Source organism: Tyto alba, unplaced genomic scaffold, assembly GCF_018691265.1.
Source record: "Tyto alba isolate M040663 unplaced genomic scaffold, T.alba_DEE_v4.0 Super-Scaffold_21, whole genome shotgun sequence".
Lineage (NCBI taxonomy): Eukaryota > Metazoa > Chordata > Aves > Strigiformes > Tytonidae > Tyto > Tyto alba.
In genome coordinates, this window is record NW_024881295.1 from 15101532 (window position 1) to 15114005 (window position 12474).

At 39.7% G+C, this 12474-nt stretch overlaps 1 protein-coding gene across 8 annotated transcripts in view; it reads right to left on the reverse strand.

Moving 5' to 3' along the window:
- The window catches only part of LOC104363535 (caldesmon), a 199451-nt gene that overhangs the window by 9654 nt on the left and 177323 nt on the right, over positions 1-12474 (reverse strand). For all 8 annotated transcript variants that reach the window (XM_042795437.1, XM_032986250.2, XM_032986248.2 and 5 more), the window contains 2 exons: positions 7894-8149; positions 6143-6283 (listed from right to left, as the gene is read on the reverse strand). In XM_042795437.1, coding sequence (XP_042651371.1) covers positions 6143-6283; positions 7894-8149 — 397 coding nt within the window. The remainder of the gene's footprint in view (positions 1-6142; positions 6284-7893; positions 8150-12474) is intronic.

Consider the following 12474-nt stretch of genomic DNA (forward strand, 5'->3'; position numbering starts at 1 on the left):
CAGCCGTTCCTTTAAATGGTTCTCCTCGGTGCCCTTAGCATCCAGGCTGTACCAGAATACTAAATCCCAGAGCGATCCCATCAAAGGGCATGTATGTTTTACTTCTCAAGCCCCTGCAAGCAAAAACTCAAGCAGTTCACTTCCGTGCAGAATTTCCCAAACAAGCTCACTGGAGGAACTCCAGCTAGCATCAAAGGCACCTCTAAAGCTCTAAAAATAAATATATACAATTTACAGAGTAAATTACATTAACAGTTTTATTTGCCAATATGTGTTCTGAATACAGTCCTGAGTGGAAAGATGGGCTTTGCTCGGGTAGGTACCAACTGTTTCAAGGGGCAGCTGTCAGAAGGTGGCAGCAATTCACCAGGCAGGAGCTGAAGAGACACACACACACCCAGGCGGGTCCGGAGCTGCGGCTCTTCCTCTGCCAGCCTTAACAGCTCACGACTTAGCTTCACCCGGAGGAAATACAATCGGCATTGTCATAAAACAAGCGAGTAGATTATTTGATGAAAAGTGAACTAAACAGATCTTCAACGGTAATTTAATACACATCACCTCTCCTCGACTATGGTATAGTAGGAAAAGTTTCCCACAACACTGATTTCTGGGTCATAATCAGGAATGAATCAAAATGATGAGTTATACCAATAAGAGCCACTGGTTTCTCCCCAGCTCTGCATGAACAAGTAATTCCCCAGCTGCATCAATTAAATGCTGGCTGGCAGCAAGAACAAACAATATGGACAATCTCAAAGCACCAGGACTCAACATAACAATCTAATAATTAATTTATAGCATCTTCTAGTTCAGATGAACTGAGATTCCACTTAAAATCTTACAAAAGGGACAGATTTTTAAAGATGCTAGCAGTAGACTCTTTATAGTCTTCTTACGTTCAGGAAGGAGATGTTTCTGCAAAGCAGGAAAACCTGGCTGTAGCAGGCACTGGTGTAAGAGGGGCATGGGCTGGGGGGAAGAGGGACCTGTATCCTTGGAGATATAGTAAAAAGGCATGGGGTCATTCTTCACCCACTGGCAATGGCGGTTCTCAGAGCACCTGCTGTGGTATCAGGAATAAGTCAGGGACTGTTCAGAACAGGAGAGTGAGGAAGCAAACCAGAAAATAAGTTAAACAAGAAAGAGTTAGGAAGTGACTCCTGGAGCTGAACATGGTCACCTTCCCGAGGGAGTAGGCGCCTTGTGTGGATGGATAACACATTTTCTGCACATTTATATGGGAATTTGTTCTAGAGCATCTTCCTCAAAACACTGAATGCATGAAACAGAAGCATATATTGAATACACTTGGAGCAAACACACCTGTATACACACATGTATTCAACATATAGGTCAAATACATTTAGACTGCACAGCAACATCTAAAGGCCATTTATCCACTGCACACCACACAAACTCCATGCAAAGAATTTTAAATGTTCGGCACATACAGTAAACAGTATTACAAAATAGATCTGTAAAAGAAACAGGCAAAGCAAGATGGTTAGCACAAAATACAAGGTATTTCCACAATTTGAAGCCAGGGAATAAGAATAATCTTTTCACTGCACTCATTTTAATGGGATCTTGTTAAATAGTTTGGACTATGTTTTGTCACCATGGAACACTTTCCAAAGACTCTGATACAGAACACACATGTACCCCAAAAAGTCAACATGCTGGCCTCTAATTAAATTATGACCACAGGGAAAGAACACAGGATCTCAGGCTGCATCTCTACCACCTAACCTCAGTTGCTTGAAAGTTAAGTATTTAGTTAAAATTATTCATTTTGGTTCCTGCTAGAGTCAGTGGAGAGGTAGAGGAGCTCACCTCACCATAGGAAAGGTAGGATTGCTTGTATACTGAGGGTGGCTCTTGCTCTATTAACTACCAAAGAAGCTTAGATTAGACAACAAAATGTTTAGATGGACACGTTAACTTTCTACTGGTAAAATCAGATGAAATTAAACCAGTGGATATAAATTAAAACCATGCAGGTTCTCATCACCTGATTAGGGCCTTATTCAATGGGGTCAGCACATACACGTGGCAAGGAATAAATTAAGCAAGATGTTATATAGAGATATATGTATGCATTTATCCACATTCAATATTATATAAACATCTTTTGTTCACTGATTGTGCAAGAAATGCCTTGCATATTAAAAATGCAGTTAAAGTCTGCGTGTCAAAGTGCACTGTCTTCCATCTGTACATGAATGAGTTAACACACAATTTGATCCAATGACTTGGGAAACTCAAAATTTGTAGATATTCCCTGTAAAACTTGTTTCATACAAAGATATTAAATGATTCTTAGGAATTTTAAACTGTGTATTAGATATGTGACAGAAAGTGTTGTAAAGTGATATATAGAAAAATTCTTCTCAAAACCTGGGTCAAGGAGGAAGGGGACTAAGAAGTGCACACAGAAAACAAATCCCTGTATTATAATTTTGTCTCATATCCAACAAGTGAAAGCATCTAGTCAAAATCCACTTGGAGTGGTAGTCCCTGGGAGTAAAATGGCTTCTCCTTATCCTCCCTGAGAGGCTCACGTGCTCTTTTGCTTCATTAAGCACAATTAGGCTTTTCCTGCTGTCAGCGGCACCAGTGCAGAGTGCACCAATTTACTCCAGTTCACCTGGCAGACTAGAGTGCTGGCATCAGCATCAAAGATGGGGGAAAAACAAATGTCACAAATCCTGTCCTTACCACTCTATATTCCCTGTGCTGCAAGAGTAGATCATCTAGGAAGAACTGATTGTGTGGAGTCTAATTCTTTCTAGTCACTGCTCCAGCTGTCAGACATTGAGAGCAATAATGAGATAGGACAAGACAGGTCTTTAAGGAAAGAAAAAAAAAAAAATCAAGCCCTGAAAAATCCTATATTCTGGCTTAGATGTCAGCATTGCCTTGCAGAGAGCGCGGGCTGCCACATCAGCCCATGTTTCCCAGGAGACATTTTCTGCAAAGGTAGGAGATATCCCAGGCTCTCAGCCTCCTGCCATTGCTTCCTTCAATGCTCAACTGCTTTTGGATTTCTGTAGTGGTGGAGCTCACCCCCAAGAGGAGGCTTAGTATTGAAATATCCAGTTCTCTCCTGATTAACCTAGATAATAGTTATACAAGAAGTCAATAACACTCCTTCCCAAAGAAAACATGAGGAATTAACTTGTTTAAAAAGGAAAAGGAACAAAGACTACGCAGGAAAACTCATTCTTCTACTGCAGCTCTGTTTGTGTGAACTAGAGAAAGCATGAGCTAGAGCAGTATGGGAGAGCAGCAGACGTTGTTCTAGTCTTTGTCCTTATTAAAAAACAAACAAAAACAAACAAACCAAAACCAAGAGAGAAAGCAGAGGTTGAACAGAGGCTTGGTAGTGCTGCTACTGCCCACATGGATTCTACCAGCCCTGAGAAATCCAAGCTGCTTCTGTCCCTGAGCTAGTGATGAACTTGGCCTATATTTACTTTTCATGTCCCCTTGGGAAGGACCAACCCTCACGCTGTCACTGGGAGGACTCCATGCTGCTGTAGTAGTTCTGCTAAAGTGGTATCTCAGGTTTCAGAGAAATACTGTATTTAACAGTTAAAATAACATGAGTTGTCAACACTGTGTAGACTGTGATTTATTAGAGGCCAGACTAGATAACCACAGCTGTCCTTTCTAAACATAAGCATGTAAGTATATTATGTCTGTGTTTGTGTACATACATTTATATATGTGCATCCATGAGACAGGTAATACATGGAGATGAGTCGCACATCTTGGTCTCTCAATTCTGAATGTCATGCTAGTCCATGCCCTGCCTGATGGATAAATGCAGTGACCATAACATGGTAATATGCCACACTGCTTTTCAATTTGTCTCCCTTCCTTCCTTTATTCTTGTAGTTCACCTGGTAAATAGCATGACCTACTTTCCTCATCTAAGTCACTCTCAGGAACTGCTTTTTCTTCCCAAAACCTTATTGCATCAGGAAGGATGAGGAAGGAGAAAAAGATGCTTTGCCAGATTCTGATCTAGAAGAAGTCAGAATGTGCACATGTATTATACAGTATTTTAATGATGACCCTCCCTTTTTTCATTATTAATTCCAATTGCCCACCCACAATTGTGCATTTAGGGTTCTCACATGACTCATGACACATCCAACCAGATGATACGTTCATCAAGGGAGAAAATATGTGCCAGATGTTTTACAAGTCAAAAGATAACTTTGGACAGTGCATAACAGGCGATGAGAAAGCTATGTAACAAGCAGGTTAGACCAGCTTGAGAAGTCTGTCCAAATGAAAGGTAATAAAATATACTGTCTTCTAAAAACTGGAGCTTGGCATCAGGTTATTAAAATTAGTTTATTCTCTCCTCAGCTATTGACCTCAGAAAGCCAAGAAACAGTTTAATGTGTGAAATTCAACGGCATTATATATATCTACTCTGGTCACCCACAGACACCAGACTGGAATAAGTACAGTATCACCAGTTTCTCAGAGAGAAACAGAGAAAGACAGAAAATGTATACAGACCTGCATCTATTGGTTTTTGTAACAAGCAACTACCTAACAAGCCATAAAAACTAGCAGCAATTATCATCATAAAAAAAAAGTTAGATGTTGGATGCTTAATAACGTTTGGAAAATTCCAGCTTTCCTCTAAAAATACACTTAGTAGAATAGTGTAGCATCAGTCCAAAAGTTCTCTGAAAGCTATTAACCTCCTGCCAAATCCAGTGTTTTTTCCCACTCTTCCCAAAATTATGATCTCTATCTTTCTATTATGTGTTTTCAAGTATAATTTCCTCTCTTCTGAGTCATCTGTGAACTAAAGCTCCAACTGTATGTCATAAAAGGCATCTCAATAAACATAAAGAAAAGGAAGCCCTCCCAGGAGGGCTAGGAAGAAGCTGTACATTTATAGTGTCTGTTATTGACAGTCTTTTGCAAACGAAATGGCAAGTCCAGGTTTATCTAATAGGAGCAAGTCATGAAGCTTGGCAATCTTTGTTTACAGCTGTGTGTATTCAACCCCTGTATTTCAGGTTCAGATGCGTCCGCGAAGTCAAAGGCACATCCAGTCAAAAACACTTGGATGCTGTATTTTCTAGAACTGGACCCAAAACAGTATAGAGATGAACCTCCAAATTGGTTCAAAGTGTAGCTCTCTGTGAGCAGAAATGTAATTTTGACCAAATGCAGTTTGTCACTCAGCAAATACAGTTCTTAATCCCACTGAGATCCTCCACTTCATGGTTGAACGTGCTCCTACCTGATAACATCCTGCCTGGTTCTTTTCTCTCCTAGTGCCCACTAAGGGGCATTTTTTGACAAACATTTTGGATTCTTAAATGACTAATGACACAAAACAAGAAAAGGAAAAGATAGTTGAAAAGAATTAATAGTTCTGCAGTTTGAGCTTGAGCTGAGGAAGCAACTGGACTGAATACCAAAACAAAGTTCTCAATAATTTCAGCGGGGCCAGGATTCCTCTTCCATGCTGAAAGGCCATTTAATTGATTTATCTGACTTCCAATATAATACAGGCCACAGAAGACCACTTAGAAATTCCTGCATCAACAGAAGAGATTTTTTTTTCCTATTATGTAAGAAAATGAGATCCAGCCTCGTACTTCTATATGTTATTTTTAGGGGGATTAAACATAAACTAGAACTCCCATGTGGGGCAGCTTCAGTTAATAATGATTAGGCTGAATACGCTTAAAGACAAAGTAATCTGGCAAGGAAGAAAGTAATTGTGGATGTGGAAGGGAGGGGGGAACATTTGTGATCCTCAGGTACTCCTGTTCACAAAGCACTTCTATAATAAATTAACATTGAAAATCAACACAGTAATACAGCTCTAAGTTTCTAAAATAATTTTCTCTTGAAGGTGAAGATCCCTTTTTGGACATTTTTCATCCACCAGAACAGGTAAGACTATTTCTGGAAAGGATCTCTAATTTTCAGTCATCCCAATGAATGAAGTCTTTCAGCTAAAGGTTTCAGGCTAAGGTCTATTTCAGAGCATTGTCCCAGGTCTGATTTCAAGCATTTCTACACTGCTTTGGTGTTGGTTTGGACTGCAACCCTCATTGCTTTTTATGTACTATATAGATGATAGTGGGGATGTTACCTTGAGAGATGAACCTTTAGGACTGAAACATTTAAATGGTTTCTTGTCTTCAGATAGACCATCTTCTGGCATTTTTTGACGTTTCTCAGCAGCTTCAGCCCTTCTCCTTTCAATTTCTTCCTTCATCCTCCTCTTTTCCTCCTTAAAAAAATGCACATGGTCACTTATTCTTTCAGAAACTACATCACCATTACAGGGCTTTGCAGTTCTGCAAACATTTACCAAATTTTGTAAGAACAGATTTTTATGCCAATCAAAAAGGTTCATCTGAAATCTAGCAAGTTATTGCTGCTAATCCACCACAGTGTTAAGGCAGCAGGGGAGACAACTAGTCTGTTCTGCTTTAGTGTCTCCTCACAGTGAGGTCACCAGATTTATTGCCATATAGTGCCACTTAAAGAAAGAAAAAAGCACATTTATAAAAATATTCAAATTCAGTTTCTCTGTATCCTCATGTATCATCTCTGTACTGCTCTTCTGTCCATCTACTCTAGTACTTGTTGTGCCAAGGTTAATACTTTACAAGGAAAAAATAATCAGTGCCCAAAAAAGTGAAGATTAAATGATTACAGTTTTCCATCCAGAGAGATAACACCATTTTTCACTTCATAAGCTACATGTCAAACCAGGAGCCCTCAAAGCACATTCACTGTGAGCACTCATCAGCAGGGTCTGACCAGCAAGGTATTGTACAAACTCAGCATCTATTGAGTTCTACTCTGAAGAGCTTAGTATGCTAAAGGAATTGGCATTCATCTGCCAAACATTATTATTATTCATCCACCATTTGTATTCCAAACAACTAAGATTTCTAAACGATGCACCAGAGATTTGGAAATCCTATTTATAGAGTCCCTTGGCAGAAGAAGTACAAGCAAACAGATGTGCTTGGGTACTCAGTACTTAAATAGACAAGAATATCTTCCTAATGAGATCTAGCCCATCATAACTATATATAACATTAACATTCCAACTCATCTGCAGCAGATGCATTTTGACATGTGCTTTGTAATTCAATTTGTGTAATGCCAAAAAGACACCCTGAATACATTAGTTCTGTGGCTATAACACTGCCCCCAACATTTTGCATCCCCAAGAAGATAAGACATTTGCAACTATCAGAGATGAAATCATGGCTCGTGAAGACATATATTAGAGCCCTGTCTTTCCTGAGGCTAGAACTTTAATGTTTCTTTCCACCCTGGATGACTGCATGTCCTCACTTGAGCATCTATGTGATGTGGTCACTTGATAACAAATACAGCATACTTGCAGTTAAACCTGATGGTTAGATAATGGGGTGATTTTAATTCTGGGTAGCATATTTGAAATCAAGGTCTGTTGCAACAGACCATCTCCTGACAGACACTAAAAAACATCAATGCCCAGAAGAGCACACAGTCCAGAGGGGCCAGATAAAGGGTGCAATCTGAAGCAAACTCACAGCAGCAGTTCCCCACACAGCAACATCAGATCCAAAAAGGAGAACACTACACTTTGGCCTGTATACTTGGGTTTGGGCTTGTCTTCCTTGTGACATGCTCCTACAGCACCTACGAGCCAGTCTCCTGTGGCCTCATTCTGCCCTTTTGTTAAATACAGACTCATTGCCCTCCATCCACCAACTTCTTTGCCTTAAAAGTGCCTGTGCAAACACTGTTGTAAAGAGTTATTAACTAATGAAAGGCCAGTGGAAGTAGTAACAACAAGGGAATAAAACCAGAGTCCAGTAATTCATATTTTACGCTTACCTCCTCTCTGGCTTTTCTCTCAGCTTCCTCCTGCTTCTTCTTCTGCTCCTCTTCCTCCAGGATTTTCCGGCGCTCCTCTCGCCTTTTCTTCAGTTCATCCAGCTCTGCCGCCGCCTCCTGCTGCTTCTCCTTCAGCTTCTCAAACTCCTCGTTCTCACCTCGGCGACGGCGCTGATCTTCTAGCCGCTTTCCAGCCTCGATCTGAGACCCCAGCTTCACCTCCTCAGCATTTGCAGTCCCTTTCAAACTGGAGCGGCTGGGAAAGAAATGAAAGGGAAGGTGATGCACCATGGGTTTTCCCTTCCTGGCCAGAGCCACCCGCTGCCATGTGCTCACCAGCAACATGAGAGCCTGGCGCTCAGAGATATTGTCTTATAAGACCTTTTGGTCCTTCAAACTACAACGGGCCCTAAACACTTTCACCAGGAGTTAGTAGGCTGGGATACTAAAAGGAGCACCTCTCCCTTCTGCTGCCAGTGAGGAAGGGGTCTCCATGTGCTTGTGTGCACAGGAGCTGCACCACCCTGCCTGAGAACTCAGGCCACCTCCATTTTTGAAAGAATTCAGTAACTGAGCTTGAAATACTTAACATCTCATGTAACTTCAGCAAGTGGTATCACATCTCATCAGCATCCCTATGGTATACAGTGAACTCAAAGTTTCATATGTCTACTCTGCAGTTTACGTACAGAGGAAACACTTCCAAAAGCGTATCATAGTTCATAAAGAAAACAAATCTATGGCAAGCTATAACTGACTCCTCTCTGCTGATTTTAAATGAGATAAATTTACATATGAAAAACTCAAAGCAAAAATATTATGCTATGTTCTGTGTCACAAAAGATCCACTCATTCTTTGTTTTCCAAAGCAAGTATTTTTTATAAACCCTCTAGAAAAAGACAAGCATCTTTGGGGACAGAACAAATTACTTGACTTGGGGAAAACAGGAGACAAGAGAGGGGAGAGAATCTTACAACTTCAACAATGCTTGAAAAACCTAAAAAGGTTCCTATCCCATCTAGAACACCTATCACTTTAACTCTCCCAACCTGTATGAACAGAAAGGTTCATCAGATCTTTTTCTGACATTTTCCAGGAAAAGTATGATTTTTTTATTAAGGAATTGGGAATTATTTATTAATGGCAGCTTTTCACAGGTGAAAACCAGAAGTTTTCCAACCAACTGTAACGTATGAGACAGACAATATATGAGAAAAAATACCAAAAAAACCCCCAAAGATTTTGTATAGGTGAAGCGTGTATTTTCAACATGGGCAGATAGTATCGTCTAGTTAAACAATTACCACACCAGTGTTTGGACAAATGTCTGCTCCCTGAGCGCGTTTAATATTACTGCTGACAAGGAGATAAGTACCTAAGAGGTATCAGTGTGCTATTCATGAGAGATAGAAAGGGAATGTACCTACAGATTTTTTTTTAAAAGAACTTTCTGCTCAGTTCTGTTGGCATTTAAAAAAGCTCAAAATTAATGACTTCATTAATGCAACCAGAGTGTTGTGGAGTATAATACCACAAGATGGTACAAATCAAGTGTTCTAACAATAACAGCAACAGTTAGAGATGATCAGATTAGAGATGACAACATGAAGAACAAATATCATATAAATTTGCAATCCAGTGAATCATACCAAATCCCGCATAGGTGCTCTTCAGTCAGATAAACGCCTAATCTAGATGGAGTTAACCATATAAAACAGGCTGTCGGACCAGAGCTGAATTATCTTTTGTTCCAATATCACAATAGAATCTACTAACACAGAGCTCTTTGCCCCCACATAATCCTACCGAATTGGATGAAATTTGGTTTTAGGACTGCATGCATGATTTAGGAATTGTATCATTTAAAAACATGGCAAAATACCATAACCAAACCAATGCTATTATGTGAATTCAGCTGCTGTACTTCATCTGTGCAAGTTCAACACTAAAGTGGTAGGACCTGGCACTTACTTTGCAATATGTTTACCTGGTTTCATAAAGTCTTTTCTCTGCAAGAGTGAAACATCACAAAGCAAAGCTAAAGAAAAAAAAAATGTCCTAGAGGTCTGTGAACATATGTACCCCCAGTACATACTCACGCCTGATTTTCTAACCTAGAGTTGTAAGTACATAATATATATTTCCCTAGTATCACCTTATCACAGTCCTTTTCTGCTCCAGACTCTATTCCTGAACGTGTTTTTGCAGTGGATTCACTTAAACCATGAAAGTAGAACCACAAGATTGCCCTCCACCACAAGCATCAAGTTATGCAAGTGATCACAAATAAGGGCTTGCATCAGGTAGTGATGTCTAATTAAAGAAAAGAACTCATGCTTTTTTAATGAAAAATATGTATGCAATTAACTAAAGCATTGTGAGACAACATTGGGAACTTCTATTTGAAATTTCATTTAGCCCATTTAAAAACAAAGTGAGAACCAATACCTGAGGTATGAGGTATTATTTTGGGTGTCCAGCCTGAAATACCTCTGATTCAGTTCGCAGAGGTACTGAGGACCCAAAGTGTTCCACAAGCGTCTGTAAGGCACTAAGTTTTTCTAAGGATTCAGTGCATCTATTCTGCACAGGCCATAAGAAACCCCTGGCTATTTTAAGGCTTTCCTGCTTCATTTCAAGGTTGTAGCCTCTATAGCAAACATCCCAGGAACATCACTGATTTTTTTATTATTTTTTTCTTGCTTCTTGGTCTCTGAAGTCTATGTTGCCAGCCCACCCAGACCTGCAAGCTTCAGGCTCAAAGAAGATGCAAGAGGTCACTTCTGATAGACATAATGATATCCCTGGCAAAGGCAAATACTCAGCTCTCAGAATTAAGAGAACTAAGAACATAACATTTGCCAAGATTCTCTTAATAAATAGTCACTCTGTTTTATATCAGCACAGAAGAGAGGTTAGTTCTCAGTGAATTCAATGCAGATAGCCTCAATGAAATTAACAGCTACTCTCAGTTTTCAACTGATAAGAGCCAAAGGTAGAATCTATTCTTAACATTTTTGTTTGGGGACCTCAGGTGACTATTTTGTCCTCCTTACAAAGAAGGACATTTAAAGTTTCGAGCTTATTTTATTCTCATGCAGTTTACTTCCCCTACTGGTTCTGCATAATCCAAAATAGCAAACAATAAACTGGCAGTAATTCTGCTTATTTTCCTCCACCTCCCAAACTCCTCTGTTTTCAGCAGATTCTGGGAATCTCTGTTCCCTGCTGTTGACATTGGGAAATTAGTATTGAGATGCTGGGTGGAGGAAGAGTTTCGTAAGCACCTATTTGGGGCTAAAAAATTAAGTTGGTTGCCAGCTTTCAGACAAAGAGGAAAAGGAAAGAAGTGGGTTGTGGGAGCCAAAAATGTCAGAACAATGTGAAAAAGCATGTTACGTCATATTTAGGACTTATGCAGTCCTGTATGAGAATAGGGAGAAAGGCAGGTGGGAGGGGAGATGGGAAGAGGAAGCCGTAAAATAGAGTTTTATTCTGTATTTCTCTTATTGACTGATGTAAACAAGTGACACAGGTAAGATTTTTTCTTTAGCCTACACTACCCTATTTTATTCTTAATCCTCACCACTGAGAGTTAGCCAAGTTACATGCTTCCTAACTAGTATCTGGTATGTTCATGTAAAAACAGGAAGAAAGATAGTTCTAAACAAAGCCCAACAATGTGGGGGGCAGTTTGTTAGAAAATAGGCCAAGAGCCTTAATTCATAGCTAACAACCCAGCAAACACTAGAGCCTCTGCTGATGTTGCCAACGCAAGTCTTCTCCTCAACTCATAAAAGGCTATTAAACAGGCTTCTTCCAACATTTGGGAAACAGTAGAAGAAAAACAGAAAAAGAAAAAAAGGAGTGGAAACTCAAATCTAGATGTTGCCACTAAGGCCTGTCTCCCACAGGAAGTAAAGCAAATGAAAACACAACAAAAATATTTTTAGAAAACCATTCTCATGTTATTGATGATGTGACCCAAGTCATGAAGCAGGACAGTTCTGAGCAAGGCCGATTTCCTGCTATTCCATCTCCATCTCTGTCTGTCTTTTGGCCTTAGGTCAGGGTGTCTCCAGGGACTTTTGAACTGCATTTTATTTTGAGAAAGTCTGTTTTTCCCGGAAGAATCACAAGGGGAATGCTGAGATACAACAGCAAATCCCATCTGCCATGCAGAGATTTCTCAAAGTGCCTGGAGAGCTTAACCTTTTCTTTGCCTGTGAAAGAGGAATGTAAAAGAGGAAGAGAGGTGTAGAAGGAAGCAAAAAAATAGATTTTTAACCTACTCATTCCTGTGTTTCTGCTAAAAGAAAAAATTCTGCTCTGCTTCATGTATCCCCTTCTTTTAGCAGGCAGAATCCTTTTTTAATAAACTTTTCACTATAAATTTGTTACCTTAATTGAATTTCCCAATACAGCCATAAGGCCAATATTTCCTTGAGAAGAAAAATAAAAATCAAACTGTGATACAGCTTGTAAAAAGATAAAAAAAATAGAACATTTTGGCTAGGAGAGGGTTTCACCTAACCGAAAAATCACTTTTATAGAGATGCCATTAATATCTAGGTTTGCCT